This window comes from Lynx rufus, unplaced genomic scaffold (assembly GCF_022079265.1).
Source record: "Lynx rufus isolate CCGP_SWC_20201006 ecotype Redwood Valley unplaced genomic scaffold, mLynRuf1.p SCAF_3, whole genome shotgun sequence".
In the NCBI taxonomy this organism is placed as follows: Eukaryota; Metazoa; Chordata; class Mammalia; order Carnivora; family Felidae; genus Lynx; species Lynx rufus.
This window is the reverse complement of record NW_025814845.1, coordinates 93,691,132-93,703,557: the sequence shown is the minus strand read 5'-3', so window position 1 is coordinate 93,703,557 and position 12,426 is coordinate 93,691,132. Positions and strand designations below refer to the sequence as shown.

The window sequence follows — 12,426 nt, the reverse complement described above, 5'->3', positions numbered from 1 at the left end:
TGACTATATTCTCTATGATGTACCTTTTATTCCCGTGACTCTGTACTAGAAGTCTGTACTTCTCACCACCTTTCACACATTTTTCCCATTGCCCCAGCTCTCTGCCCTCTGGTAACCTTCGGTTCATTCTCTATTTATGGGTCTGTTTCTGCATTTTTGTTTGTTCATTTTATTTTTTAGATTCCATATATAAGCAAAATCATATGGCATTTGTCTTCCTCTGTCTGACTTACTTCACTTAGCAAAATATCCTCTAGGTCCATCCATGTAGTCACAAATGTCAAGATCTCGTTCTCTTTTATGTTTTGGTAATGCTCTGTTGTATGTATATGCCACATATTCTCTATTTATTCAATTATAGATGGACATTTAGGTTACTTCCATATCTTGACTACTGTAAATAATGCTGCAATAAACATATAGAGGTGCATATATCTTTTTGAATTAGTATTTTTATTTTCTTTGGGTAAATACCCAGTAGAGTTCTTGGATCATATGGTATTTCTATTCTTACTTTTTTGAGGTATCTCCGTATTGTTTTCCATGGTGGCTGTACCAGTTTACATCCCTGCCAACAGTGCAAGAGGGTTCCCTTTTCTCCACATCCTCACCAATACTTGTTATTTCTTGTCTTTGATTCCAGCCATTCTGGCAGGTGTAAGGTGATACCTCATTGTGGTTTGATTTGCATTTCATTGATGATTAGTGATGTTGAGCATCTTTTCATGTGTCTGTTGGCCACCTGCATGTCTTTTTTAGAAAACTGTCTGTTCAGGCCCTTTGCCCATTTTTTAATTGGATTTATTTCAGTGTTGAGTTGTAAAAGTTTTTATATATTTTGGATATTAACCCATTGTCTGATATATCATTTGCATATACCTTCTCCCCTTTTTATTTTGTTGGTGGTTTCCTTTGCTATAGAAGGATTTTATTTTGGTGTTGTCCCAATAATTTATTTTTGCTTTTGTTTCCCTTGCCTGAGGAGATATATCTAGAAAAATGTTACTAAGGCCTATTTAAAAGATATTACTGCCTGTTTGCTTGTTTTATTCTAGGAATTTTATGGTTTCAGGGCTCACACTTAGGTTCTTTATTCATTTTGAGTTTATTTTTGTGTATGGTGTTGGCGATTGTTAATTCAGAGCAGTGCTACTCAAAGTGTGGTCCATGAAAGGGCTTGAATTGCTTTTTGCTGATTTGTTATGAGACAAGAACGTTGTGAAACTTATAAACCAACTATATCACTGAACACGCTGGCTGCTTCAGCTGGAATTTTGTTTTTGCTTGTAGCAGGATGTTCTTATTACAGTAAGCAGTTCAATAATTCACATTCTGACTCAAGTTCCTTATCTTCTCATAGACAAGTGCTTTGAAACACATTGAGTTAGAGTATAGGCAATGTTGCTATAATGATTACATTTCAAACAATAAATTGACTAAATAAAACAGATATATATATATATCTCACTCATACAACTGTCTAAAAATGGACAGGACATTTAGGAGCATTAGATAGCTCTATTCCACATAGAGGGTCATCCGGGGCCCCAGGTTGGCAACTGTTCAATGTCTCTGAGTCCAAGGCACATGTTGCAATTGTAACCATTTTACAGCTGACAGTCATTAGGAAAGGGAAAATCCAAGGAGAGTGGTTTTACCCTTAAGAAGATACTTTACATCATTTTGGCATACTTTCCTTTGGACTGACATGATTCAGATGAAGAAAGCTTGATTCAAAAGAGATTGTGAAATATAGTCTCTGGCTGAAACCTATAGACTATGCAAAATAAAGGAATGTTCCATAACTGAAAGAATAAAAGGAAACCAAATAGTCTACTCTTCTCTGCCATAGTGAAAATTATGGTTATGGAATTAAACTGAAGCTAGACTATTAAGGATTTGAGATTGAATACTAGTTGAATAAAAAGATGACATAAATTAAAGACACTGGTAAAAATAAAATAAAATTTAAGTTATTGTGCAAAATGAATAAAAAAATGTGAAGTTTATTGGCTTGTAATTAAATCATTTCATCACCGTTTCTACAGATGAATTCATACAAAAACCCACAAAGTGTACCCTAACTTTTCCAAGGCGAATTCTCACAAAGTACAGTTGTCTTTATATATTATTTGTCTTTTTACTTTGCACTGCATTCATGTTACAATAGAAGCTGGGGATGGAAAGTTAATTGGAATAAAATCTGAGATACGAAATTTGGCTTCAAATGATTTATTGAAGAGATACTCTCAGAAAAAAGTCTCTTTAACAAATGGTGCTGGGAAAACTGGACAGCAACATGCAGAAGAATGAAACTAGACCACTTTCTTACACCATTCACAAAAACAAACTCAAAATGGATAAAGGACCTGAATGTGAGACAAGAAACCATCAAAACCCTAGAGGAGAAAGCAGGAAAAAACTTCTCTGACCTCAGTCGCATCAATTTCTTACTTGACACATCCCCAAAGGCAAGGGAATTAAAAGCAAAAATGAACTATTGGGACCTCATCAAGATAAAAAGCTTCTGCACTGTAAAGGAAACAATCAACAAAACTAAAAGGCAATTTACCGAATGGGAAAAGATATTTGCAAATGACATATCAGACAAAGGGCTAGTATCCAAAATCTATAAAGAACTCACCAAACTCCACACCCAAAAAACAAATAATCCAGTGAAGAAATGGGCAGAAAACATGAATAGACACTTCTCTAAAGAAGACATCCAGATGGCCAACAGGCACATGAAAAGATGCTCAACATCACTCCTCATCAGAGAAATACAAATCAAAACCACACTGAGATATATCACCTCATGACAGTCAGAGTGGCTAAAATGAACAAATCAGGAGACTATAGATGCTGGAGAAGACGTGGAGAAATGGGAACCCTCTTGCACTGTTGGTGGGAATGCAAACTGGTGCAGCCGCTCTGGAAAACAGTGTGGAGGTTCCTCAAAAAATTAGAAATAGATCTACCTTATGACCCAGCAATAGCACTGCTAGGAATTTACCCAAGGGATACAGGAGTGCTGATGCGTAGGGGTACTTGTACCCCAATGTTGATAGCAGCACTTTCAAAAATATCCAAATTATGGAAAGAGCCTAAATGTCCATCAACTGATGAATGGATAAAGAAATTGTGGTTTATATACACAATGGAATACTACTTGGCAGTGAGAAAGAATGAAATATGGCCTTTTGTAGCAATATGGATGGGCCTGGAGAGTGTTATGCTAAGTGAAATAAGTCATACAGAGAAAGACAGATACCATATGTTTTCACTCTTATGTGGCTCCTGAGAAACTTAACAGAAGACCATGGAGGAGGGGGAGGGGAAAAAACTTAGACAGGGAGGGAGGCAAACCATAAGAGACTCTTAAAAACTGAGAACAATCTGAGGGTTGATGGGGGGTGGGAGGGAGGAGAGGATGGGTTATGGGTATTGAGGAGGGCACCTGTTGGGATGAGCACTGGGTGTTGTATGGAAACCAATTTGACAATAAATTTCATATTAAAAAAAGAGAAAAACCTATAAGGGAAAAAGTAAAACAGGAAAGAGAAGAGGATACAGCCTATGTGACTAGAGAAGGCAAATCCATACTCTGAATATGTGTCAGTATGGGTCAGGATGAATCACTGCCCTTTTCAAAGTAAAAGTGTCCAAAATAATCAATTTTCTATTAAGTGGTAGGGTAGTCAATTTCTGGGATTTACAGAGAACTATTAACAGAGAACTGTTCTCTGTTACTGGCAGGTCAGATACTCAACAGTGGCTGTAACTAGAGCAGACTTGGGAGAAGGAAGCTTATGAATGGCTTCCATCTTGATACCGTAGGTACTCCATTCACAAACCCATTGCTCCAGCAAAGGGCTGGCTAAGGACAGAGCTTAGGTGACATGTGGGAATGTTGGGAACTGGCTGAATCATTCTGTCCACTTGGTTGTTTACACTTCTACCTTGAATATCTTTGGTGTACATTAATGCACAGTACAAAGATCATCAAACTTTTTGGTCACTACCATGAGTCCATCAACATGTCTTTACCCTAGAACTTATTAGCCCTAATACTCTCATGTCACTCCTTTCAGTCTCTTGGGTAACCTATTCACCACTGCCTATTCATCTGTTCTATCCTTATATTGCCCTACTAGTCTATCCACAAAAAAAGTAGATGACTAAGAACATTGCCCATAACTCTGTTAATTGGAAGTTTTCCCTTAGCCACTAGTTTTTAGGGGCTTGTAGTGCAACAGCAGTCCACTTTCAGCCTCTGCTAACATGTGGGTCAATCTATCCACAAACAAGCTTGAGTTTCCCCCTCTTCATCAGCAGATATAGGGGGCCTCCCATGAAAATATAGGAATAAGCTGATATAGAGGCATTGGTGGAACAGTGATAGGTGACATGAGGGTCTAGGTCACTCATTTGTAAAGGTCATCTGTAGCCTTTGGATCAGCTTGAGATCGATCCCAGACATACCACTCCCATCTAACAATGAATTGCTAGTGGGTACAACTGAATTTAGGATTTGGTGGGGCTGCCAATGCTCAAATTATGATGTCCAGTTATGGCCACCCAGTCACTTTGAAAATCCATGAGAAACACTATCTCCTCTAGGGCCCAGTAGCATACCAGGAGTAGATACCAGTTTGAATGACTGCTGCCAGTGGCACACCCTGCTGCAGAACCTTAGGAGTGCACACTGCAATTCTCCTCTGGGGCGTAACCAAAACTCTACTTGGTAGGGATTCCATAGTACCCTAGGTCTGCCCAGAGGTATGATCCAAGTGGGAGAGCTGCTTGTACCTCAGTCTTAACCTCTTGCAGGACTCTTCCTTGTTCTGGGTTCGAAAACTAGTGATTTTCTGCATCATCCTGTCAATGCCTCAGATCAATATTCCCCAGTGCAATAAAATGTTGCTTCCAAAACCCAAAGAGGCCTATCAAGCCCTGTGTTCTTTCTTAGTCATCGGAGTCACAAAGAACAAAAATAGACCCTTACTCAGAAGAGATGTCTCAGTATAATCCAGACCAGTGGACCTTGAAAAACCACACACGGAGGTGGTTCCCTGAAACTTCTACCCTCTTGGGGCGCCTGGGTGGCGCAGTCGGTTACTATTTCTAACATTAAATTACTGTTGCTCTTCTAATTAAGTTAATAAAGTACTTAATTATTATATGTTAATTTCTCTGAAATATTAAAGATCTAAAAAATAAGTAATAAAAATGAATTCTTGGGGCACCTGGGTGGCGCAGTCGGTTAAGCGTCCGACTTCAGCCAGGTCACGATCTCGCGGTCCGTGAGTTCGAGCCCCGCGTCGGGCTCTGGGCTGATGGCTCAGAGCCTGGAGCCTGTTTCCGATTCTGTGTCTCCCTCTCTCTCTGCCCCTCCCCCGTTCATGCTCTGTCTCTCTCTGTCCCAAAAAAAAAATAAATAAACGCTGAAACTTCTACCCTCTGGAGTGCATGTGTCTTACAAAGACAACAGAGTACTTGACACTTGGTACCTATCAGATATAATTAACATGAAGTCAATATAGAAGACTAGTGGTTAAGTTCTGTGGAATGTCAAGACGATCTAACCCTTTCAGTCTATATGATGACACTGAGGACAAACAGCTTTGATACTATTTTTGATAAAAATATTAAAATATTACTTTGAGAAAAAAAATTTAAGTAATATTTTTTTCTTCCTTTAGTGCTTTTTGTCATCTTAAAAAGCTCCAAAGCAAGAAGGGAGGAGACTAAACAAATTAAGTAATGAGAATTCAAATGAACTAGAGGGTTTAATTTGGCATTCTTTAATTGAACTTTGGAAGTTCAACTGTGATAAGCATTTCTTGATGGGTCTCTTTTTTTAATTAGATAAATTTATATTCTGTGCTGGAATGTAACGTTGAAAAGTCTATGATTTTGCAGCACTTATATTTGGCAAAATGGTCAAAAGTTTCAATTACAGATGACTTATTTAACAAGTTTATTCTTGAAAAATATTCAAAGGAAAATATTCAAAGAAAGAGACTCTAAATGGAAAATAACTGTGAAATATTCGGCCTCTAATAGATATTTCAATGTGGAAAAAATAGAATTGTAAATAACAGAACAAATTTCCTTTAGCAGAATTTACTCTGAGCTTACTTCACCTCTATAAAGAAAATATTTCCCCAGTTAAAAATATAGTGTTCAATAGAGAAGAGTCAATTGAAAGTATCAACATTTTCAAATTAATTAATCATAAGTGTAACTTTGAAAAAGATTGCAGGCAATTTTATGGAACAGTAAAACATAATAAGATCATGCTGAAAACAATCATTCTTGAGAGGAACTGTCCTGGCATGGTATTAGAAAAAGATGTCGCTAGGGGCACCCTGGACAGCTCAGTCAGTTAAGCATCCAACTTCGCCTCAGGTCATGATCTCATGGTTCGTGAGTTCAAGCCCCATGTCAGGCTCTGTGCTGACAGCTCAAAGCCTGGGGCTTTGACTCTGTGTTTGGATTCTGTGTTTCTGTCTTCTCTCTGTCCCTCCCTCACTCATACTCTGTCTCTCTCTCAATACATAAAGAAACAAACAAATAAATAAATAAACAAACAAAAGAAAAAAGATGTGGCTAAAGAACTGATTAAAATACACAAATATGAATCATATTTGTCATTTTAGTCATGTTTAGTCATTTTATGTCATTTTTAATATTTGGATAATAATATAAAATTGTAATTGTTTTAATACCTAATGTTTGTATTTAGACAGAATTTTATTTGTGAAAATGATTTTTGAATATATTATTTAAATTAACAATATAATAAAACCAATTTGTCAGTTAATACATATTTTAAAAATTGTATTATTTTCATTTAATAGCCCTTTGAATTCTCAAAAGTGTCATGATTTAGATAATAAATGTGGGTCACTCAAATGAAATGGGAGGAGAATGAAACAGGAGAAGATTGAGATGGAGATAAAATTGGATCTATGGGTATTTTGGGCCTGGCATTTACTCACCACATCTATATAACAATTATACAGATGCCATTTAAAATATAGGTTAGGAGCTCAGGAGGGAGGTACAGGCTACAAATGTTGATCTATATGCTATCAACTTGTAGGGTATGACCAAACATTAGGATTTGCTGGATCAGCACAGAATAGGACATAGTGCAAAAAGGAAAGGAAAAGTTGGCTAAGTATGGAGTTCAAGGATGGCCATCTAGCCCCCAGGGAAAGAGAAATAGGAAAGATTAGGGCAGAGCACAGATATCCAAGAAGCTATGGTTAGAAGAAGGTTAAGACAAGTGAAGGCTCAGGTATACAGACAAAACAGAGGACATGTTTCTAGATATAGAGCGGAATCTCAGCAGTTAGAGCCTAGCCAAGCTTCAGAAGAGGATGACAGCAAGATCAACTTGATGCTAAGCTCTAGCCTTGAAGGAAAGGAAGGTGCCATTTCAGAAGGAAACAATTTGGAAATCAAAGAACCAGAAGCAAAACGAGTTCTAACTCCTAGTTCTAAGGTATCAGACAAGAATTTGATCCTGTCCTTTGAACAACTATTACAGAACAGATGGAGGAATTCATTACACACTAAGATTCATTATTCTTTTTTTTTTTTAATTTTTTTTCAACGTTTATTTATTTTTGGGACAGAGAGAGACAGAGCATGAACGGGGGAGGGGCAGAGAGAGAGGGAGACACAGAATCGGAAGCAGGCTCCAGGCTCCGAGCCATCAGCCCAGAGTCTGACGCGGGGCTCGAACTCACGGACCGCGAGATGGTGACCTGGCTGAAGTCGGACGCTTAACCAACTGCGCCACCCAGGCGCCCCTAAGATTCATTATTCTTCCTTCCTTTAGAATCCCTGTGATGATAAACGGCACAAAGACATTTGGTCCAGAGAGAAAACTTGTGACCACTTGCCAAAATTCCTTGTCATCGGGCCACAAAAAACAGGTAAGAATAGCTAACCTTGCCACTTGCTTTCTTTCTGTTTCTTTTCTTTCTTTTTTTTTTTTTTTTTTTTGTCATGAAACATATTGCCATGCAGTATAATTGGATTAGGTTTTTCCATGTGAAATATCTAGACACCCGTCCAAATTCATTATTTGAATGGTACTTCATCCCTATAGATCATCTTCATGCTATGATCCTCAAAGGGACCTAATGCTTCCTATTAATTAGACTTGGGGATTAACTTTTTAACTGTAGATTTTAAATCTGTTCAACAGATGTCAAATTTTTGACAACTTTGTGTTAATGTACGACAGTTGCAGTATCTGATTTTAATCTCTACTTTTTGGTAGTTTTGGCTAAGTATCTCCTAAATTAGGTTATAAAGCAAGTGCTTGCCTTGATTCAAACTATTTTACACTGTAGATCAGTCTTGAATTGACTTTTTTCCAGAGCCATTTCCATTATTACTTTAAAATATTCTACATGTGTGATTTGTATCTTAAAAATAATTATTAAGTATAAATATGGTTCGGACTTATTATCTGATACACCTGAGGTTCATCAGGCATTTTTCCCTTAGTATTTTCTCATATGCTGAAGGACAAGTGTATAGGACTGCAGTGAAAGAGAGTGAAAGTATTTCACCAATGAGATGACACTTTCAATTAGAATATTTTATACTTTCTTCAGCATGTGACAGTTTTATACACTTTGCTCATGTCCTGATTAATTAAAGTTTTTATTGAGTTGCTGTATTTTGAATTCACTACTTTGACTAGAAGCATTTTCATCAGTGAGTGCACAAACCATAACACAAAACAAACAGTCACAATAAATAAGCCTGGCCCAGATGAAGATATTTGTAATACAAGCAAGTAGATCATTTTAAAGGTTGTGGGCAAAATTTCCAGACTATTAGATGTTGGTTGTTGAAATCTTTTCTTCCTCCAGGAATATAAATTGTATTACAACAATAAGTTACACGTGTGCAGGGAGGGAACAAAAGCAGCACATGTTTTCAGATATATCACTTGTGCTGTTGTTGTTTAAAATGTGCATTAATTTTCTACCAACTCCCTTATAGCAGTGCTAACTCCGGAAAGACTACCAAAGAAATAAAACATTCTTGTGTCGTAAAATTATGTTAAAAATTTAATTTAAAGATGTATCTTTTATCATTTGTCTTTGAATATTATTACTTCTTAGTTCTGTGAGAAAACTACAGGTTAGTAAGTATAAATCTAGTTTTCCTCCTTGTTGTTTGTATTTATATTTGACCTGCCAGTATGGAAATAAAGCTTTTAACTGCCTTTGGCATCCCCAAGGCAAACAAACAAACAAAGTTAAAATAAAGGAATTGGATGGTAATAATATTTTATATGCTGTTAGAAAATGCTATTCTAATGTGAAAATGGTTGTGATAATTCTTAAAATCCATTCAATCATAGAAGTTAAAGTCTTCTTTTGTTCTCCTTATTGCTTTAGTTGGCAGAACTCCCAACTGCTGTCAGAACTGTAAATTTCCCGGACACAGCAAATGCTAAGAATATGGTCTTCAATGCAAAGTTGTCTTTAAACAATTTAAACATGGCCTACACATCCTTTGCAATAAACATGAAATACAAAAGTAGTCTGCAAACCCCTGTTTTCTCCACTGTTGCGAGGTGAGAATGGAAGGAACTGATGTCCCACTTCTCCGTTGCTGAATCCTACAAGGAATTCCTATTAGCTGACAGTGGGCAATGAACAAGAACAGGGAGAGAGCAGGGTAGGCCTAGGCTATGGCACTCAAAGATTAAATCCCAGTACTGCTAGAATCCTTCAGACAAATAAGCATCCTTTATGATTCTGGGTCAAATTTTGATATTACCAGGAGAGGAGGGGGTTTCCAAAAAGGTTAAATTTAGCACTATGATTCTAAAGCCATAGTTCATTGACATTACTTCTCCCAGAAAAGCAGTGTCCCCACTGTCAATATTAATTTGTCATGATTTGACTGGCTAACTCTGTTAGAACTGAAGAGAAATCAATTATATATAAAATACAATGTAGTTTCTCTCAGAGTATTACCAGGGATGAGGTCTTTTCTACTTCCTCCACAAAATATTTATACCAAAGACGTTGGATAAAAACGAATGTCAATAATAGATGAAAACACAGGTGATCATAAAATAAATATATATTTTGAGGTGGTGGGCCCAGAGTCTATGACCCATTATATGAGTATCAAGCCACATACCTACTGTCCTCAGTTGAAAGTGCTTTCTCCTTCCTTCCTGTCAGATGCCTCCTGATGTCCTTCCTGCTCCTGGAGGCATGAAGGTATTGTGGCTCAGAACATAAAGGCTTTGCCTTTATGTAGCCCAGGGGAAATTTGGTACAATTCTGTGACCATTAGGGTAATTAAACATTTGTACATGTTAGTGAAATTATAATGTATTTGTTTTGCGATATTCAGCAATAATTCAAAAATGCTTCTTTATCTGTCCCCTGGATCCATCTATTCTCAACATCTCAGGGCTGTGAAACTATTAATATTCTCAGCTCTCTTGTGTGTCTCAAATCTCTCTCTCTCTCTCTCTTTCTCTCTCTTACTTGTGCATGCACATGCATGTGGGCACACACACACACACACATACACGTTTCATTCTCATCATTAGTTAAAACATTTTTATGTAGGTCCCATCCTAAAAGTTATTTAGAAAGAACCTTTTTGAATTCCTTGTTCCCTCCCAGATACCCTATAATACTCTAATTTATTTTTTCTCACTGGAACATTTTGTTCCTTCCTCCTCTAAAAGTTTCTCCATTTTGAGCTTCTGTTGTTTTCAGGAGCAACTTATATCAGTTCTTCAGGACTCCCTAATCCCTCATAATTCCATGTGTTGTAATTAGTAATTAATTTTAGGGGTATTTATTAATTTTTGCCCTCCCATCTCACTAGGAGCCACCTATTCTAGATTCCTTAACCTGTCTTCCTTCCAAGGTGGTTGGTCCCCTCAGATCTGTTGTCACTTTCCTTTAACTACTCAAGCCCCTATTCACTCTTGGTGGTCATGTAAAAGTTCTGAGGATCTAAACAGGTGGGCATCTCATTAATACTTAAAGCACAGTACACTTTGCTCCTATGAGCTTAAGATATGTTAGAAGAAAATACCAATTCTCTGATGATCTGCTTAGCTTCCAGATTCCTGACTGCAATCATTACTGTTCTGCCAGCGCACATGCGTAGCTCATCTCCAGGTCTTCTAGGGCCAGGAAATCCAACAACCTTCCTGGATCCACTGTGTTAAAAAGGGGATAATTTTTCCCAGAATGGAAAATTTGATTTATGAGAACTATGAAAACCCAGTCACTCCGTGATGCCTTCTGCTGTAGCCGTTCAATCTCTGGCCCAACTCAAGTTGAAACAAGGGTCAGAGATTGCACCTCAGCATTCTGTGATACATACACTCAGTGGGTTCTATCAGCTAGTCTGTTCAGCCGAGTGCCTCAGTTATCCAATTTGATTGCCTGTTTTGCCAGGGTAGGACATTCAAGTGGCCATCTTTCCAGATTCCTGCCCTCCTCTTTCAACCTTACTGGGAACACTTATGTTTTTAAAGCAAAACCTGAGAAAACACTTCCTCTTGGAAGCTTTCACTGGCTTCCCAAGTGTAAGTCACCCATTTTCTCATGTATTGGAAAGGCACTCTTGTCTTCTCTCAGTATGGAAACTGTCTCACTAGGTGCAAATACCTGTTTACTTGGCCCAAGTCCACACATACACTTTAGGTTTATCAAGGCCAGCAAATGAGTTTTTATTATCAAGAGTTATCACCAGGAAAAAAAAAAGATTTATTACCAGGGATTGCACAGAGTAGCACCAGTTAGCATCTGTTGAATAGTTTTATTGAATTGAATTGATTTGAATATAATATTAAATGACACCCACCATGTTCAGGTATTGTGCTGGATGCCCTTGATGCTTTAGCCTCTCACCTGACTCCAGGAGGGAAATTGAGCCATTGGTTTCTGAAGTTCTCTCCCATCTTGAAGTACAGTATCATTCCCTTCAGATGCCTAGTTTTGTCATATCTTCGTACAACCACCTGTGTGTTTTTTGCATTTTTTGTATGTTATGCTTCTCCTGTGGTATCTTTCATATTTCTTCTTCAAGTAAACTGACTTTTTACCATAAATAAAATAATTTAAAGCAGAAACTTTGTATCATCCTATCGAGGAGAACAGTTACTGCAATTCAAACAGAAAAAAATGTAAAAAATACATTGAGGACAAAGATAGCTATATCATCAGTCTGCTCACCTTTGCCTATGTACAAATATTAAATCAGATGTTTAGGTAAATGGAACCATGAAGACTAATAAAAGTATACTTATATCGTTGCCACATGAAATACACCTAATTGATTCTAAGGAAATCGTTTTGACACCAGAAAAAAATTGGCCTTGTGAATATTACTTTTTGAACAAAAATT

General features: G+C 37.3%; 1 protein-coding gene across 1 annotated transcript in view; it reads left to right on the top strand.

The window, feature by feature from the left end:
• Positions 1-12,426, top strand: part of LOC124519917 (bifunctional heparan sulfate N-deacetylase/N-sulfotransferase 4-like) — a 403,122-nt gene that overhangs the window by 374,049 nt on the left and 16,647 nt on the right. The window contains exon 9 of the mRNA XM_047090382.1: positions 7,853-7,949. Within this exon, the coding sequence (XP_046946338.1) occupies positions 7,853-7,949 (97 nt within the window). The remainder of the gene's footprint in view (positions 1-7,852; positions 7,950-12,426) is intronic.